Source organism: Centrocercus urophasianus, unplaced genomic scaffold (assembly GCF_019232065.1).
Source record: "Centrocercus urophasianus isolate 14NV4802_14NV808 unplaced genomic scaffold, USGS_Curo_1.0 seq_11, whole genome shotgun sequence".
Classification (NCBI taxonomy): Eukaryota; Metazoa; Chordata; class Aves; order Galliformes; family Phasianidae; genus Centrocercus; species Centrocercus urophasianus.
In genome coordinates this window covers 38,078,961-38,093,744 of record NW_024884253.1, presented here as the reverse complement: position 1 = coordinate 38,093,744, position 14,784 = coordinate 38,078,961, and the positions used below count along the sequence as shown (strand labels likewise).

General features: G+C 36.9%; 1 protein-coding gene across 4 annotated transcripts in view; it reads right to left on the bottom strand.

Moving 5' to 3' along the window:
* ST18 (ST18 C2H2C-type zinc finger transcription factor) overlaps positions 1-14,784 on the bottom strand; it is a 47,537-nt gene that overhangs the window by 15,937 nt on the left and 16,816 nt on the right. For 2 of the 4 annotated variants that reach the window (XM_042839938.1, XM_042839939.1), the window contains 2 exons: positions 6,977-7,219; positions 1,427-1,542 (listed from right to left, as the gene is read on the bottom strand). In XM_042839938.1, coding sequence (XP_042695872.1) covers positions 1,427-1,542; positions 6,977-7,219 — 359 coding nt within the window. The remainder of the gene's footprint in view (positions 1-1,426; positions 1,543-6,976; positions 7,220-14,784) is intronic. The other 2 variants (XM_042839940.1, XM_042839941.1) reach the window with 1 other exon arrangement.

Here is a 14,784-nt window from a genome sequence, read left to right as displayed (position 1 = left end):
CTCTTTCTACTCGGCATGTGAAAAAAATACAGTAAAACCAATGTTAGATTATCACCTTTTTTTGTAAATACTGTGGAGAATTATTATTTAGGAGATTAGAAAAATGTTTCACAGCCATCTCAAAACAGGTCAGTATCGCAAAGGAATAAATAATACAAAGGAAAAGCCATTAGAGTCTTCAGCAAATAAACTCTAAGTATTTTTGTCCGCAGTTGTTTTAGAGGAGGCAAAACAAACATGACCTCTTTCAATTTAGGTCGTGAACTACAAGTACAGATACAATGTGGTGAGTAGGCAACATGCAGGCTGCACGGCATGAGGTGAAAGAATCACTCTTCACAGAAGCTTGCCCCAGGGATATGTTATTTCTAAAGACAGAGTCATATCTAACTGATTCAGTGCCACTGAGTCTGGGGAGCAGTACACAAGGTGATGGGATGCAACTCATTTATTTATGGAGGAGCCTGCAGTGATACATTATAGACTATCATCACTAAGTAATTCTACGTTCCACTTGTCTAGAGAGACCTACTTTGTACTGAGGACAAAAAGAAAAGTGGAATAAATGATCACTCAATCCCATATGGCAAAAAACCCACTCTATTGATAGCAATGTTGACGTGAATCCAGTAGGCTTTTGTGAAGAGCCTAACTGGGATTTTAAAAGGTGACCAGTATTATGAGCTGGTTGTTACAATTTTACTGAAACTGTTCTGAACCAAAACAAACTGTTATGTGCAGAAAGATTAAAAAAAAAAACAAAAAAAAAAAAAAAAAAAAAACCAAAAAACTATCTTGATTTCTTTGCAGTTTTTGACAGTAAAGTTTTGGAGTTTAAAACTAAGCAAATGAGACTCTTTTCTTGGGAAAAGAGAGCATCAGCCTATTCTCCCAGAGTATGAATTCATGAGTCCACTGGATTTTCAGTAGGACAGAATGACAGAATGCTTTGAAGGAGGCAAATTAAGAACTTAAAGCCTATTTCCTAGGGTTGGAAAACCCTGGGGCAGTTCCTCACTACCCACTATCCATTTTATCCTTTGAACTTTGTATGTTTAATGTCTGCAAAATTTGCTGCACTTCTCCACAAATCCTTGGAAGTGGAACTGTAACAAAGACTTTCCAAATAAAGTTTATTCAATTACACAAACATTAACACAGCCTACTTGTAAATGTGGCCCATTTGTTACCTACCTACATGAAGAGTAAAAACTGATAGAGAGCAGAATATAAGTCTTGAATCTGTCCAACTCTCAGACCTATCTCTGCCTCGTCTCAGCTCCACACTGACCTACAGCGGGAACTGCATGCAGTGATCATGAAGGTCTCCCTACTTGGCTACCTCAAATGCACTTCAATTCAGCACTCAAACAATTTACTCAGTCTTTAGAAGGGTAGAGGAACATGGCGCTTTTTTGTGACTCACGTGATGAGTTCCTTTTTGAGATCTCTTGAATGGAGCTTGGGTTTAGGACTTGGTATGGAGACTTCTCCTGGATACTTTTTTTCTTCCATGTTTTCTGGAGAGCTCACTGGGTCTTTCTGAAATATTAGATGAAAGTGTGACAAATGGTTTCTCTCATCAAGAGAATTCTACATGTTCAACAAATAACTTGAACGTCTTTTAAAACATTTTAAAAAGTACCATAAGAAAGAAGTACCATTAAGAAAGTTTAATGCGTTGTAATTCAAAGCACTGGCAGGTAGACTTTTTAAAATGTTGAACTGTGTATTATGAAATTATTTCTGAAGGTAAATGCTGTTTTAGTATGTACATAGGGACAATCAGGCTTACATTTACATAACAATGATGAAGACCACAGAAAAACACACAGAAAATTAAGGCAATTGTTGAATGTAGACCCAAACAAGACTTCAGAAAGTATATACTTGCTTTTTCTTTGCAAGTACCATATGAGCAGAGGCTGAAGGAGCTGGGAATGTTCAGCCTGGAGAAGAGGAGGCTCAGGGGAGACCTCATTGCTCTCTATAACTTCCTGAAGGGAGGTTGTAGTGAGCTGGGGGTTGGCCTCTTCTCTCATGTCATTAGTGATAGGACCAGGGGGAATGGCTTCAAGCTACGGCAGGGGAGATTCAGGCTGGACATTAGGAAGTATTACTTTTCAGAAAGGGTGGTCAGGCACTGGAACAGACTGCCCAGGGAGGTGGTGGAGTCACCGACCCTGGGGGTGTTCAAGGAAAGACTGGATGTTGTGTTGAGGGACATGGTTTAGCAGGAGCTGTTGGGAATAGGTGAACGGTTGGACTGGGTGATCTTTTAGGTCTTTTCCAACCTTGGTGATTCTATGATTCTATGATTCTATGATACTTCGTTGTGTTTTATACACAGTTGAAGTGAGAACCATTGTACCATATTGTGAATTAAAAAATTATAATCATAAATTAAAAAACTATTCTATGTAAAAATATATAAATACCACACTTTCAAGGTTGGTAGAAAGCTATGATCTGATGTCTTATGCAAAGACAAGATTCTTGATAAAACAAAAATCATGAGAAGAAAAACACAGATTTTCATAGCAGCTGGCTGGTAAAGGTAATTATGGATTTCTATGACTTGTAGATAAAATCACTGCTACAAGCCTGCTTGATAGATAGTATGCACTATGAACATTCACTCTCCTGGGGAGACAATTTGGAAATCCAGAGCTCTGGAGAATATAACATTTTCATTTTCTGAAAAAAAAAAAAAAAAAAAAAAAAGCAAACTTTGATCATTTCAGATATCTTCATTTTTACTGTTTTGAGGATTAATGTCTTCAATTATTACTATTTTTATGAAGGTTAAGTTTTTCCTTTCTGGAGTAATGCTCTGTGGATATTTCATCATTCAAGAAATCTCCAAAGTCCTTAGCATCAATTATTAAATCTCTATAAATCCTTGCTGGGAACTCACATTGGATTTGCCTGATTCTCAAGCAGGTAGCACCCTGAGATTGCTACATGTAGGAGCAGAAACTGCTGCCTGCAGTTAAGGGGAGGACCTCTCAGCTTCTGCTAAACTCTCAGGGTTGATGCTGTAGATTTCTGGGCTTGTGCAGCTGATGAATGTGCCAGGACAGAGGGGCAGGGATGTCTGCAGAACTGTTAAGCACATAGTGGAGGGCTGAGAAGAATCTGGACTGAAAATGGAGATTCTGCCTACTGGGACTTGTAAGCTCTGCGGGGGTGTTTCTTCTGATAAAGCTTCCATATGGTCGTCAATTCTGGCAGCTCATCTTTGCCTGTTTGGAGACTGGATCTTCAATATGACTTCGTTTTGCTTTCTGGTACTGGCTACCTACTGCCTACTGTAACTCGCACTATACATACACATAGAAATTCATGTCATATTATTGATATATCAATTACTGCTGATTTTTGGAGTCACATTTGTGGAGTTAGTTTGTTTGCGAATAATCTCATCTCATCTCATGCACAAAAATGCATGTCTTTTCTAAACACTCTTTCATAGTAATTGACAAGTCATATTTTAAGATATAAAAGTAAACATATATTTCAGGCTCTTGGAATTTTATTTCTAAAGGAAAATTTCACATAAAGAGTAATAGAAGAGTAATAGATCAGCAGTGCTAAAACATTCATATAGAAATACTAAATATTTGAAAGTCATCCAAACATGGAAGCCAGGAAGATAAAAATTGAAAAAAGAAAAAGGAACTCCAGCTTTGTTCCAGATTTAAGCAACCTGAGAGACTGTTTTTCCAGCATTAAGTTAAATCCTGATTCTAGTTGCTTATGTGGATGTTTTTCCTCTTAAAGCTGCAGAAAGAGAGTTTTATTTAATTACTATGTCCTTCCACATGTTCTGTCCTGACTTTCTTTCATACATGTAAATTAAAGCTTCTGCAGGGATTATCACTATTGTAAGTCTCCATAAAATCAAAAGCCCTAAAAGAACAACAAATTGGTGATCTTCTCCTGACAGCTGCAGGGTTCAGATATCAAGATAACTTCAGAAGCCCTACGTAGATTGGTTTCCATTTAACGTAATGGATGTTGAAGAAGGTTGATTTATGAGTTTCGTGCGTTTTTTTTTACCAGCTAATCCAACAGGCTACATCTGTATTACTGAACTGGGAGATAGTGCTTTTTCTAAAGATTTAGTGCATATATGGGATGAATCTTAGAAATGTATAAAGACCAGGCACACATCAGCCTGCTCACACTGCAGTTTTTTAATATCTTCAGTTACAGCTTGTGTTCTTTAACTCAAATGGAAGATATCTCTTTATCAATTGTCGGACAAGAAATCTCTGTGTGAGATATTTGTCAAGTCACTGACTGACACGTATTGCATAGAGAGGACTGGTTATTAATTCTACACACTGGGACTTGACAAAATGCAGCAGCATTGAGATTGATATACACAATTTCATTCAAGTATCTACAGAATAATTAAAAAAATAAAATGGGAAGATAAAGGTTCACGTAAGTATATCTATATGCATATTTTTAATGTACAAGATATCCATATGGTTTTTTTTTTTTTCCAAAATTTAATTCTGGATTTATAGAATCAGCTTTTCCAGACTAAGATTTTTAAATCTTTAAACCAACAGCTATACATGCACAGACATGCAGAAAAACCTACAAGAACTTCATAGATGGGCTCCTTTGAAAAAAGAAAAATTCTCCCAAGGTCTAGAAGAATATCCAAACTTTGCCTTTCTTGGCCCTAGAGTCAATACATGCAGCCCACAAGGGACCACATCTGTCTCCAGAGTTTTAGCTTTAGATGGCAAAATAAACCCTTGTGAAAAAAACACCTTCAGTGCTTCCTACTTCTTGGTCTTTGAAATGATGATGATGACAGCTAAGTGTATGTATAATTTTTGCTTTTCTATTTGATGGGATTTATAATTAAATGCTATTAAAATTCTGAAGAATACCAGACTAAAAGGAAAACCAGACCAATCCATCCAAACTCTACTTTCTGCAGAGCTTTCAACACACTATTTTCTGCAGAGCATGTGTGTATTCACGCATGCACACTCCAGAAAGCAAGCAAGCAATGAAACTCCATTAATGTACAGATGGAAGTTTATATTGATTTCAGCAAAGACCAGAACATAATGGTAACATGAATAACAGATAATAGCATCTGGCACTTTTAACATTTTTAAGCCCTGAAATCTTTGGAGAACTGACAGTTGAACTAACTGACAGCTCTAGTTATTTCTCAGTGCTTTCCTTTTGGAGTGATTTTGAGCTTTTTCCAAATTCAGATTTTTTTTTTTAAGGGGGCATCTGGACAGGCTATTTCACTGAGAGAGAGAGAGACAATATTTTCTGGAAATTACCACCAAAATTAAGCAACTGTTGTGCATATGAACCAGATAACAATGAATTAGAAATAGATATAATCAGTCATTTTCTTTGCATAAGGATAACTGCCAGTCTTCGATTTACAAAACAGAGTTCCTGGCCCTGAGATCACTGGACACACCGAGATGGCAAAAGCTCACAGCAGAGGTCTGGGTCCAGATCCTCAATTAGGAACAAGCCATATAGAGTCAAAGCACAGAGTGTTAGGGGCAAGAGTGCCTGAGCAGTGATCTTTGTCATTTTGTGTAGTGTGCTGATGCATCCAGTTCCCTGCTCTGGTGCCGAGTGAAGCAGGCAGCCACATGTCTTGGCAATCTGAAATCCCATAAAGAGTGGGGTGCTTCTGCTACAGCTCCTTCTCTGATCCTCAGTTGCTGCAGGGAGGAGGAGCAACAGAATAGGCCCTTGCCAAGTCTGTGGCATCAACTGATCTCCTGCAGCAAGGCAGTTTTCTCAAAGCTGGGGCCCTCAGCCTACTGTGTTGTGTGAAATTCACTCCAGAACACTGATACAGGCTCTCAGAGCTTTGTGGCTGAGGCAAAGAGCACAGTCAAGCCCCACAGAGGTGTCAGCAGTGTGCTCTTCAAGACAACCCTGCCTCCGATAAATGATCCACCATAGCACAAATTGTCTCATTATGGCAGATCTTTACCCAATCCTGACAGATTTTTATGTGTTCAACTGAATTATCTTCTATTTCTGGATATTTTTTGGAATTGTAAATGTGAATCTCCTAACCTCAGCTCTAAACAGCTTTACCATTCTGTATGCCTTCTTGAAGTATCAGTTTTGATATTTGAAGAAAAGATAATTTTGTAATAATTGAACTGTTCAAATATTTTAATAATGTAAAAACAACAAATAGGAAGTAAATGTATTTGAAGCCAAATAAAAAAGTTCAAATCAAAACATTCTACTTCAAAGGTTATCAGTAAGGCTTGTTTATGTTAATTAGCAAGATTTTGTCTAATTAGACTTAAAATGACTTATGATTTTTTCCTTATTTAAGAAAAATTCAAGTAATCCATATTCTGATGACCAGACTCAAGAAAAAGAAAAATAACAGAACAAAAATAACTGAAAGCCAAAGCTTGTCAAATAGAAGGAGAGAAAAACAATAGAAGACTCTGCTGCCATGTTGCCAACATGGGATAAATCTCTATGACAAGTAAACAAAACCAATATTATGATCAAGTTGGGAGGGAGAGACAGGAAGAATAGCCATGAAAGGTGCAAAATTACTAAGTAAAAGCATTTACTGAAATTTTAGTTGTCCATTTCACTTTTTTTTCTATGTTTTTAAGTTTGACTTATTACATTCCCTAGGATAGGTTGAATAGGCAAAGCATTTGTATGTACTATTACATTTTTCCCTGGTGTTTTCTTACGGAATAAAAGTCATCACTATTGATGGAAATCGCATACATACGCTTTTGTGCTACTTGTAACAAAAACCTTCAGGAATTTCAAATAATTTTTTATTTCTGATTTTATGCTCTCAGATGGGATTCTGAACCAATAGACTTACATGTGAGATCCAAGGCTCACTGGCAGAGATTTACTGAAATACCATTATCTGACCACTCGCCCATTGGAAAAAAATCACTCAGAAACTGAAAAAAAATACCTCCTTTTCTTCTTTCCTGCCATGTGTCTTGCTGTAGTTGATTGGTGTGTCCCAGCCTTCTTGCTCACAAAGAGCCTGGTAGAAGGCTGCATTTACCAAGATGCTGCTTGTTTTGAAAGGAGAAGAAGAAGGAGTGGGAAGTACTGTACTGGAAGAAGTGAGAGGCGTAACTTTGTCTTGGCTTCGGTTCTTTTTCATGCTCAAATCCAGAGTGCCATTTTCATCCACTTCTATCTCAGTTCCCTGACATGCAACAGGAAACAGAGACATGCTTAAATACGGACATGGTGAAGCTGCAACATAAACATGTGGTGCTTTTAAAGGATAAGTATAAATGCATGCTTTCATTTAAATTTATCTGAATCTAAAACCAGCTTTTCGATTTATATCAGTTAATGTCCAACTCTTAGGCAGACTTAAGGGTAGCTTCAGTAATGGTGTCCTTGCATCTCAGCTTAAACACTGTAAGTAGAATTTTAAAAAAATGCCTCTAAATCATAGCCTACACTATAAATCTAGTTTTATTTAAAAAAAGTTTAGCTTTAAATCTTCTTGATCTTTTCACTCTTACAGAAAACTATGACCCCAATTCACAGTTAATAGCATTAGCGCATTGTTTAGATCATCACCAGCATTATTATTACATATGCTCCCTCCCCCCCATGCCTCACAAATATTAAATCTACATCACGGAGGAGAGAAGGAGGGTTAAGAAATATTCCTAAAAGAAACACAGGAGGAGAATGTTTCACATATTATTATCTTAATCATAGTCTGAGTTGGAAATAATCTTTTAAAGTTTTGCTACAAAACAAGGCCTACGTAGAGAGCAATAGACTGAGAGCCACAGAAGAATCTTTGGAAGAATCTCCTTGATGAAGACCTCCAATATGAGTAAAAAGAGCCTTTGCTACTCTGGGAAGTACAGCAAGCAGCAGCCTCTGATTGCAGAGGAGCATGCAGTTTGGAAAGAGACCCAACTTCTCTTTCCAGGCAGGGAGAATCTCTCAGGTCAGTTCCTGCTCATATGAAGAAGCAAGTGCTGCTTAGCTGTATGAGGAGAACCAAGGAAGAAAAGCTCACTGTTCCGCCTTCCACAGTAAAAACTCTTCTTGAAATGACAAAAAGCTCCTGAAAGTACAGCTTAGTGATAGATGCAACAAAAAAATTCACCTCATGCTCATGTTGTGAGGGCTAACCCCGAGCCCTTTCTGCACTGAGAAAACAGCCTTTCTGCTTCTGGACATATGCCTAAGCAGGCTTTTGCATGTCCACATCATCCTTTAAGAAGATGAAAAACTTCTTGCTTTCACTCACTGATGAGATACTGCTCCCTTGTCCTGTCCTCACGGACAGATAAATAGCGACCTGATGGTGATTTTACCACTGCAAACTTCTTTGTGACCATTGCAATTCCTGTCCACAGATAATTGCTCAAGGTGTCCTTTTTATAGCTGGGATTTCTTGGACCTTTGCTCTTACTGTTTAAAATGCAGGGACATTGTCTAAAATTAATATGTATGCCTTAACCAGGGAGCAACACTGCATATCGGCATAGTGTTTAGATATGGGTTAGACTGGTCCTCACTACTGACAGCAGTTATTAAATCAAGTAGCAAAAGAGGTGAAAAAGGTGCCTTCTGAAAGAACACTTGGTAGCTTAGCTGTACGCGTTAACCTGAACAAGTTGGAAAATATACAGAGACTACAGAGATAAATGACAAGGTCATGTGAAGTAGTACTCATGTTGAATGCTATATTTAATGTGGATGAGTTCTCCTGCTGTACTATTTTCTATTTCCATCACCACAAAGCTCAGAAGCCACTTGGGAATTTGAGGCTAGATGTATTAGGTGCTGGCTAACTTCAGAGACAGTCATATTAGCCCACATCAAGCTTTCTTACTCTGAAAGAGTAAGAAAAAAAAGTAAACCTGTACCATAATGGAATCACTTAGATCCTTTGTTGAAAAGAGAAAAGAGACAGATAAGCCCAGGGAGCAAGTTTTTCCATTTTACTTTCATCTCTTTCTTAGGAAAAGATGAGACACCGACAGAGTAAATATCTTTTTTTCCCCATTAACTATTGCTGGAGATTAGTCTGTCATTGAATGCTTAAAGATAGGGCAACCAAATTTATGCTTACTTGTGGATCTTAAAAACAGTTACAATGAAGTGGAGAATTCTTTCTCTGTACTGAAAATGTGACATGACAAAGTCAGTTGGCTGAAGGCACAAGCTTCATTCATGCAGCTTATAGGTAGGTCTTCTACCACTGTCAGTGGTGACTCACTTAAAGGTGAAATGCAGCTGATGAAATATTTTTGATCACAAGGAAAATTTTGGTAGAAGATGAAAATTTCAGGGCCAGTGATCTCTCCTGACTTGGGGATCCTGGTTCCGTTTTGTATCCATGGGCCTGTGATAGATGCACACCTAGACTGAAGCATACCAAGCCATCTGCTTTCCCCAGTTCAGAAACTCAGACACTTCTTACATTTGCTTCGTCTGCATGACAAACTTCACATTTTCAATCATACAGCTTAAAGAGATGTTTTATTATATTTATGGGAAGTAAATACACTTCTAATATGTTCATACTAAGACGCTTTGGTTATATCTTTCTGCCCCTTTTTAGTAAATAGTTTAATCTCCTGTGATAGTTTTAAGCCCTGAATTTGACAGTGCAGCTTATCCTGGATAATAACTTAGTATCCACCACATCTTATGCCATCTGTATAATATCAAATACATTTTTTTATACTAGCATTAATAAACCTTAGTTACAAAAATCCAAGATATTAACTATATCAGTGCCAAGTTCACACTCCAGGATCTGACAATACAGCTCTGCCATGATCGCCCCAGTGTTTTTTGGCTTCAGAGTTGATATGTAACTATAGCCATGAAACAGAGCTACAGTAATCAAGTTTAATGACCAATGTAAAGTAAAATGCTAAATATTGTAGTTGCTGACATTTTCGTAATAAAAAAACTTGGGTTAAGTCTGCACAACCAACATTCACATAAAATTCCAGACCTCTGTGACAGATGGCTTAGAAAAGGAAGCCATGTGACTGGGCTGCAGTAGTTTTATAGTGCAAAACCCATAAATAGTGCAGATTCTGTGTCACTGACAAAATATCAGCTACTCAGAAGGCAACAATGGCAACAAAAGGGACCAAAAGCATTCAAGGTTCCCTGCTTGATTAAACTGTACACAGGAGAATACTGGGAAACGTATAGCCCCTGGGAAACAGCTACCATTAACCTAAACAAGAGCTTTGAGTTATAAGGAGAACATTTTACTAACATAGATAGATATCAGTACTTTCCTGAAATTCGTGCAGAAGCTGTGTTGTCCAACGCACCTAATTCTGATCAGGAAAGGCTGGGTTGTGTGTTTGTGAAGCAGAGTACAGATGGGGTTTAAGTGAGCTCACAGATGCACACAGCAATTAAATATAGTCATGGAAAAATATCCCCTTTTGCCCATCACAGGATGGATCACACGTTTACAGCATGGATTTTTATTCAGAACAGTATAAAATAGCTATCACTTTGCTACATTCACAGCAAACTCCAAATGGCAGAGAGATGATGCTCAGAACTACAGCTCCAGTTTTCATTCCTATTCTCATCCCACCCTCCTCTCAATATGTCTGCTTTGCTTGTTTTACCACATTTGTTTTTACGTTACTTTTAAAACGGAACTAAAAAGACAAAAATGGCAAAAATGCTAAAGAATGCTGGCATGCTGACAGAAAATGGCACTTACTATGCTTATCTCAGGCTTGTAAAGGTTGTGTCCTCCTCAGTGAAGGCAAGATCTGTCAACTCTAGTCTAGACAGGAACTGTCCCATATTTATCCATTTTTAATTACATATTTAATAGCACCTACAGAAAACTATGTATATTTTCTGTCTTTCCCTTAAAATTTAAGTAAAATAAAGATTCAAATGTATCTTATTATTTCCTAAAATAATAGTTTGTCAGCTGAGTGAATCTTCGGTATCTGATTTTGATCTTATTTACATTTACACTGATGTAAACCAGGGAAAAATCTACTGAAGCAATGAAAAAAAAAAATCAATAAGGGTGAAAGGAGACCTACAGTAATTAAATTCAGGTTACTTCTTGTCTATTTCCACGTCACTGACAGTGTAATCATTCCCACAGGAGGTGGAAAAAGGAGTTCAGAATGAAAAATGAGAGAAAAAAGACAAAAGTATATTTTCTACATTCCATAATGTATGCAGAGAAAAAGATAAAGTACAGTTAGTATTCTGTGAAGTATATCCATCTAAAATGAAGACTAGCACAAATTAGATGAAGAAATGGTCTCTATCTTCTTCAAGTGCTTTATAATTTAAAGTCAGGCTTTTTCACTTCACTTCATTTTATGGCATAATTATTACGAAGTATTATCTAGTACATTATTTAATCTTGTCTTGGAACTCAAGCATATCAGCCAAGATAATAAAAGGGAGGAGGGTTTGTTTGTTTGTTTTTCATAAATTATTGCTGCATTATTTCATATGTTTTTGGTTCATTTGGTAGCTCAAAACTAATACGCTGCAATTTGTCTCAAGTAATGATTACAAGTTAAGCTTTATCTCATAGACGAATCAGAAAGAGTGAATTATTGTGTCTGTATGAACTATTTCTATTTCAAACCTGTGACCTAAGGGAGATTGTGTCATTATATATAAGAGTTTTATGTACTCTTTGGTTGGCATCAGTCATAGTTCTTAATACTAAGTAAGTCCCAAGAAACAACATTATCAAAGATTTTGTCTTCCAACTAGCAGTTCAGTCTGGTCTAGAAAGCTCAAAAGGGCTTTTCAGTTCTAGCATTAGAAATAACTTTGGAACTAATATCTTTCTTGCCATGTGTGTGAATGCTATTCTTAGTTTGACTCCATCTGAAAGACTACCTTTTTTTCTATTCACAATCAATAAGAATAAATGCATGCATACCTCAGACGTAAATTTAAACAATTGAGTTACCCTGTAGTAAGCTGAAAGACAGAGGCAAAACAGGAAAACTTGTAGCTGCCCAGTGATATTTGAGAAACAAATGAAGTCACAGTTTCAGCCCAGAGCAATTCACAAATTAAATAAAGGCAGCCAAGCACTTACTCAAGGAGCAACATGCACAGCAGTATAACAGGATGGAACCTAGTGATATTCTTGGCTGATTTTCACTCTGTATTTAGGCTTTAAGGTATTTGGAATAAAAGAATACCTGACAAATGTGTCAAGTGACAACACTGACTACATTGTTGAAATAATTGATGTAGTTATCACCATCAACATCCAAGAATATAGAGATGACATAATTTTGTTCAAAAACAGAATTTGAACTTTAAATATTTTTAGCAAGTGTCATTTTTTTTTGTTTTCTTTCAAGGCATAGCATGCATATGCCATTTTGTCTAAGCAGGTGGGAAAAACACCAAAACATTAAACAAAATGTTTGGCAAGCAGTAGTGATGGGGATACAGTTAAATTGCATTGCTTGCAACTACCTCTGTGAGATGTGAATGTGGTGAGAGCTGTAAATAGTGGATGGATGCTATGATAATGTAGAGTCTTGCTCTGTGCTGAAAACTGCAGGCTAATTATTCAAGGGGAGTCCTTCTGTTTACTTCAATACGAGTTGAAAGTAGTGACATGAGCTGGAAATCAAATGGAGATGAGTGTACTGGTTTGGTGTACAGACCACATGAGAATTGGCTGATCAATATAAGCAGGGGAACAGCTTACTGGTGAACCTGTGCACCTGTGAAATGGAATGGCTTAGATACTCTAAAGTTAATGTGGTATTACTTATTTTAAACATAATAAATAAATAATAACATAAATGGTATAATCAAGAGTCTGATTATCTTAGTAAGTAGCACACAGCTAATAGAGACTTACGGGGACAGTTTAGGATCAATTTTAATGCCCATTTTAGAATAAAGGTATTCTTTAAATTGTTTAATTTATAAATTAAGAATTTTTATATAGGAATATATGTCAGATAACTTTCTTATGTTGGTTTGTTGGTTCTCTTTTTAAAATTCTTTTTACCAACAGCAGTGCTAATATTAATGTGTAATCAGATTTCTCTACCATTGCTACACTTTTTTTTTTTTTCCCCCTTTGGATTCTCCCTTTTGAACTGATATGTGGAAAATATGAGATCATTTCCTGTAAATCCATTGAATTAATAACAATTGAAACTTTGCAATGAAAAAAAGTCTCTTTTTCATTTAAGTATTATATATCCATATTTGCAGAAAAGTAGTAAGCATTCAAGTTAAAATGTCCAGCTCTTACTAAAAAGAAATGGCAAGCCCTTGGAGGTCAATAAATAAAATCGGGGACAATGCACCTTGAGAGAAAACAAGAAAATAACAATTGCTTAAAATGATTGAAGTTCTTTTAAAACGTAGAAACACGGTATTTTACAGATCTGACTATTATAGATATACTTGGAAAAGATTTCCTACCATATCCTCCGTGGTCCCATTGGCCCTTTTTCTACCACTCTGACTCTCAAGTGTTGTGGTTTGCATTGGTGGGAGGCTTCATGGTGCTCATGTAATAGAAAAGACCTTTAGAAGTCAGGGGCTTTGATCCACTAAATTAAGAATGATGTTAATCAGGTTTTCTTTGGCAAGGAACAAAAGGAATGTAGCAAGATCAGGGCTCAGAGATCTTTCACTGAGCTCTAAACACAGCCACCTTTCACAAGTGTTTTCAGACCTGGTGAATGTGTGTACTATCACTAACAGGAAAAATAAATCATTAAATTTGTAGTCATCAGCTCATGGTGAATTATTTGAGTTCCAAACACTGAAAAGGTCCTCATGAGATGTTTTTGATTATCTAAAAATATATGACACTCTATCATTAAAAAAATCTACCTTGGTGACCAATACTAGCCATAAATGAATTCAAGAATACTGACAAATAGACGGTGGTATCTTTTAGATATAGCCTCATACATGTTTCATATTTTAACATAAAAAAATATATATCTACACTGAAGAGAGTTTTTTACAGACTTATTTCTGCTTTAGTTCTTAAAGTAATAAATAGCCAAATCCAAATAGAAACAGTTTTGTTTGGTTTTGGCCACCAAATCTGGTTGGGGCTCACTTGCCTGTGTTTTAGCCAGAAGCTAATTCTGATTCTTCTGTCAGATGTTTTGTATCAGTACGCCCTCCAGAAAGTCTGGCAAAAGTAGATGCAGGCAGATAGCAAGGTATGCAGGTGATTTTCTTTTAAGTTGGATTCCTAGCTGTGAAAAAGGAGTAAGCTATGTGCCCCAAGTGTTCTTCTGTATTGTTATTACTATATTCATTCCTATTCAAACCTTCCTCATCATTTGGCAACTGTGAAGCAGGTATGGAGGAGAAAATCTTTGGTTTATGTCTGGTCCCTTTACTGCTCGTCTCTGGCAAGAAAGTTGTATTGCTGAGGTCAGCCAAAGGCTGCGGCAGCAATGTAATCCAGCCATTGGCATCAGTTTCCATTTTCATGCTAGAAGTCTCTACAGAAGATCAGTGGAAGGACCTCTCCGCAGCAGTTGTCAGGTTTCACGAGAAAGGTTTCATGTGCAATATTTGGGATAGATAATATCTAAATTATGGAGAATGCATATAAATACACTAAAATGTATACCCTGTGGCACCTCCCAGTGCTGGTTTCAAGATTCAATACCCCACAAACAGAAATAAAAGTTAGAAAAGTAAGAGATACTACTATGCAAAGGAGAATGGATTGTATTGCCTGACAAGGTGCCATGTTTGTAG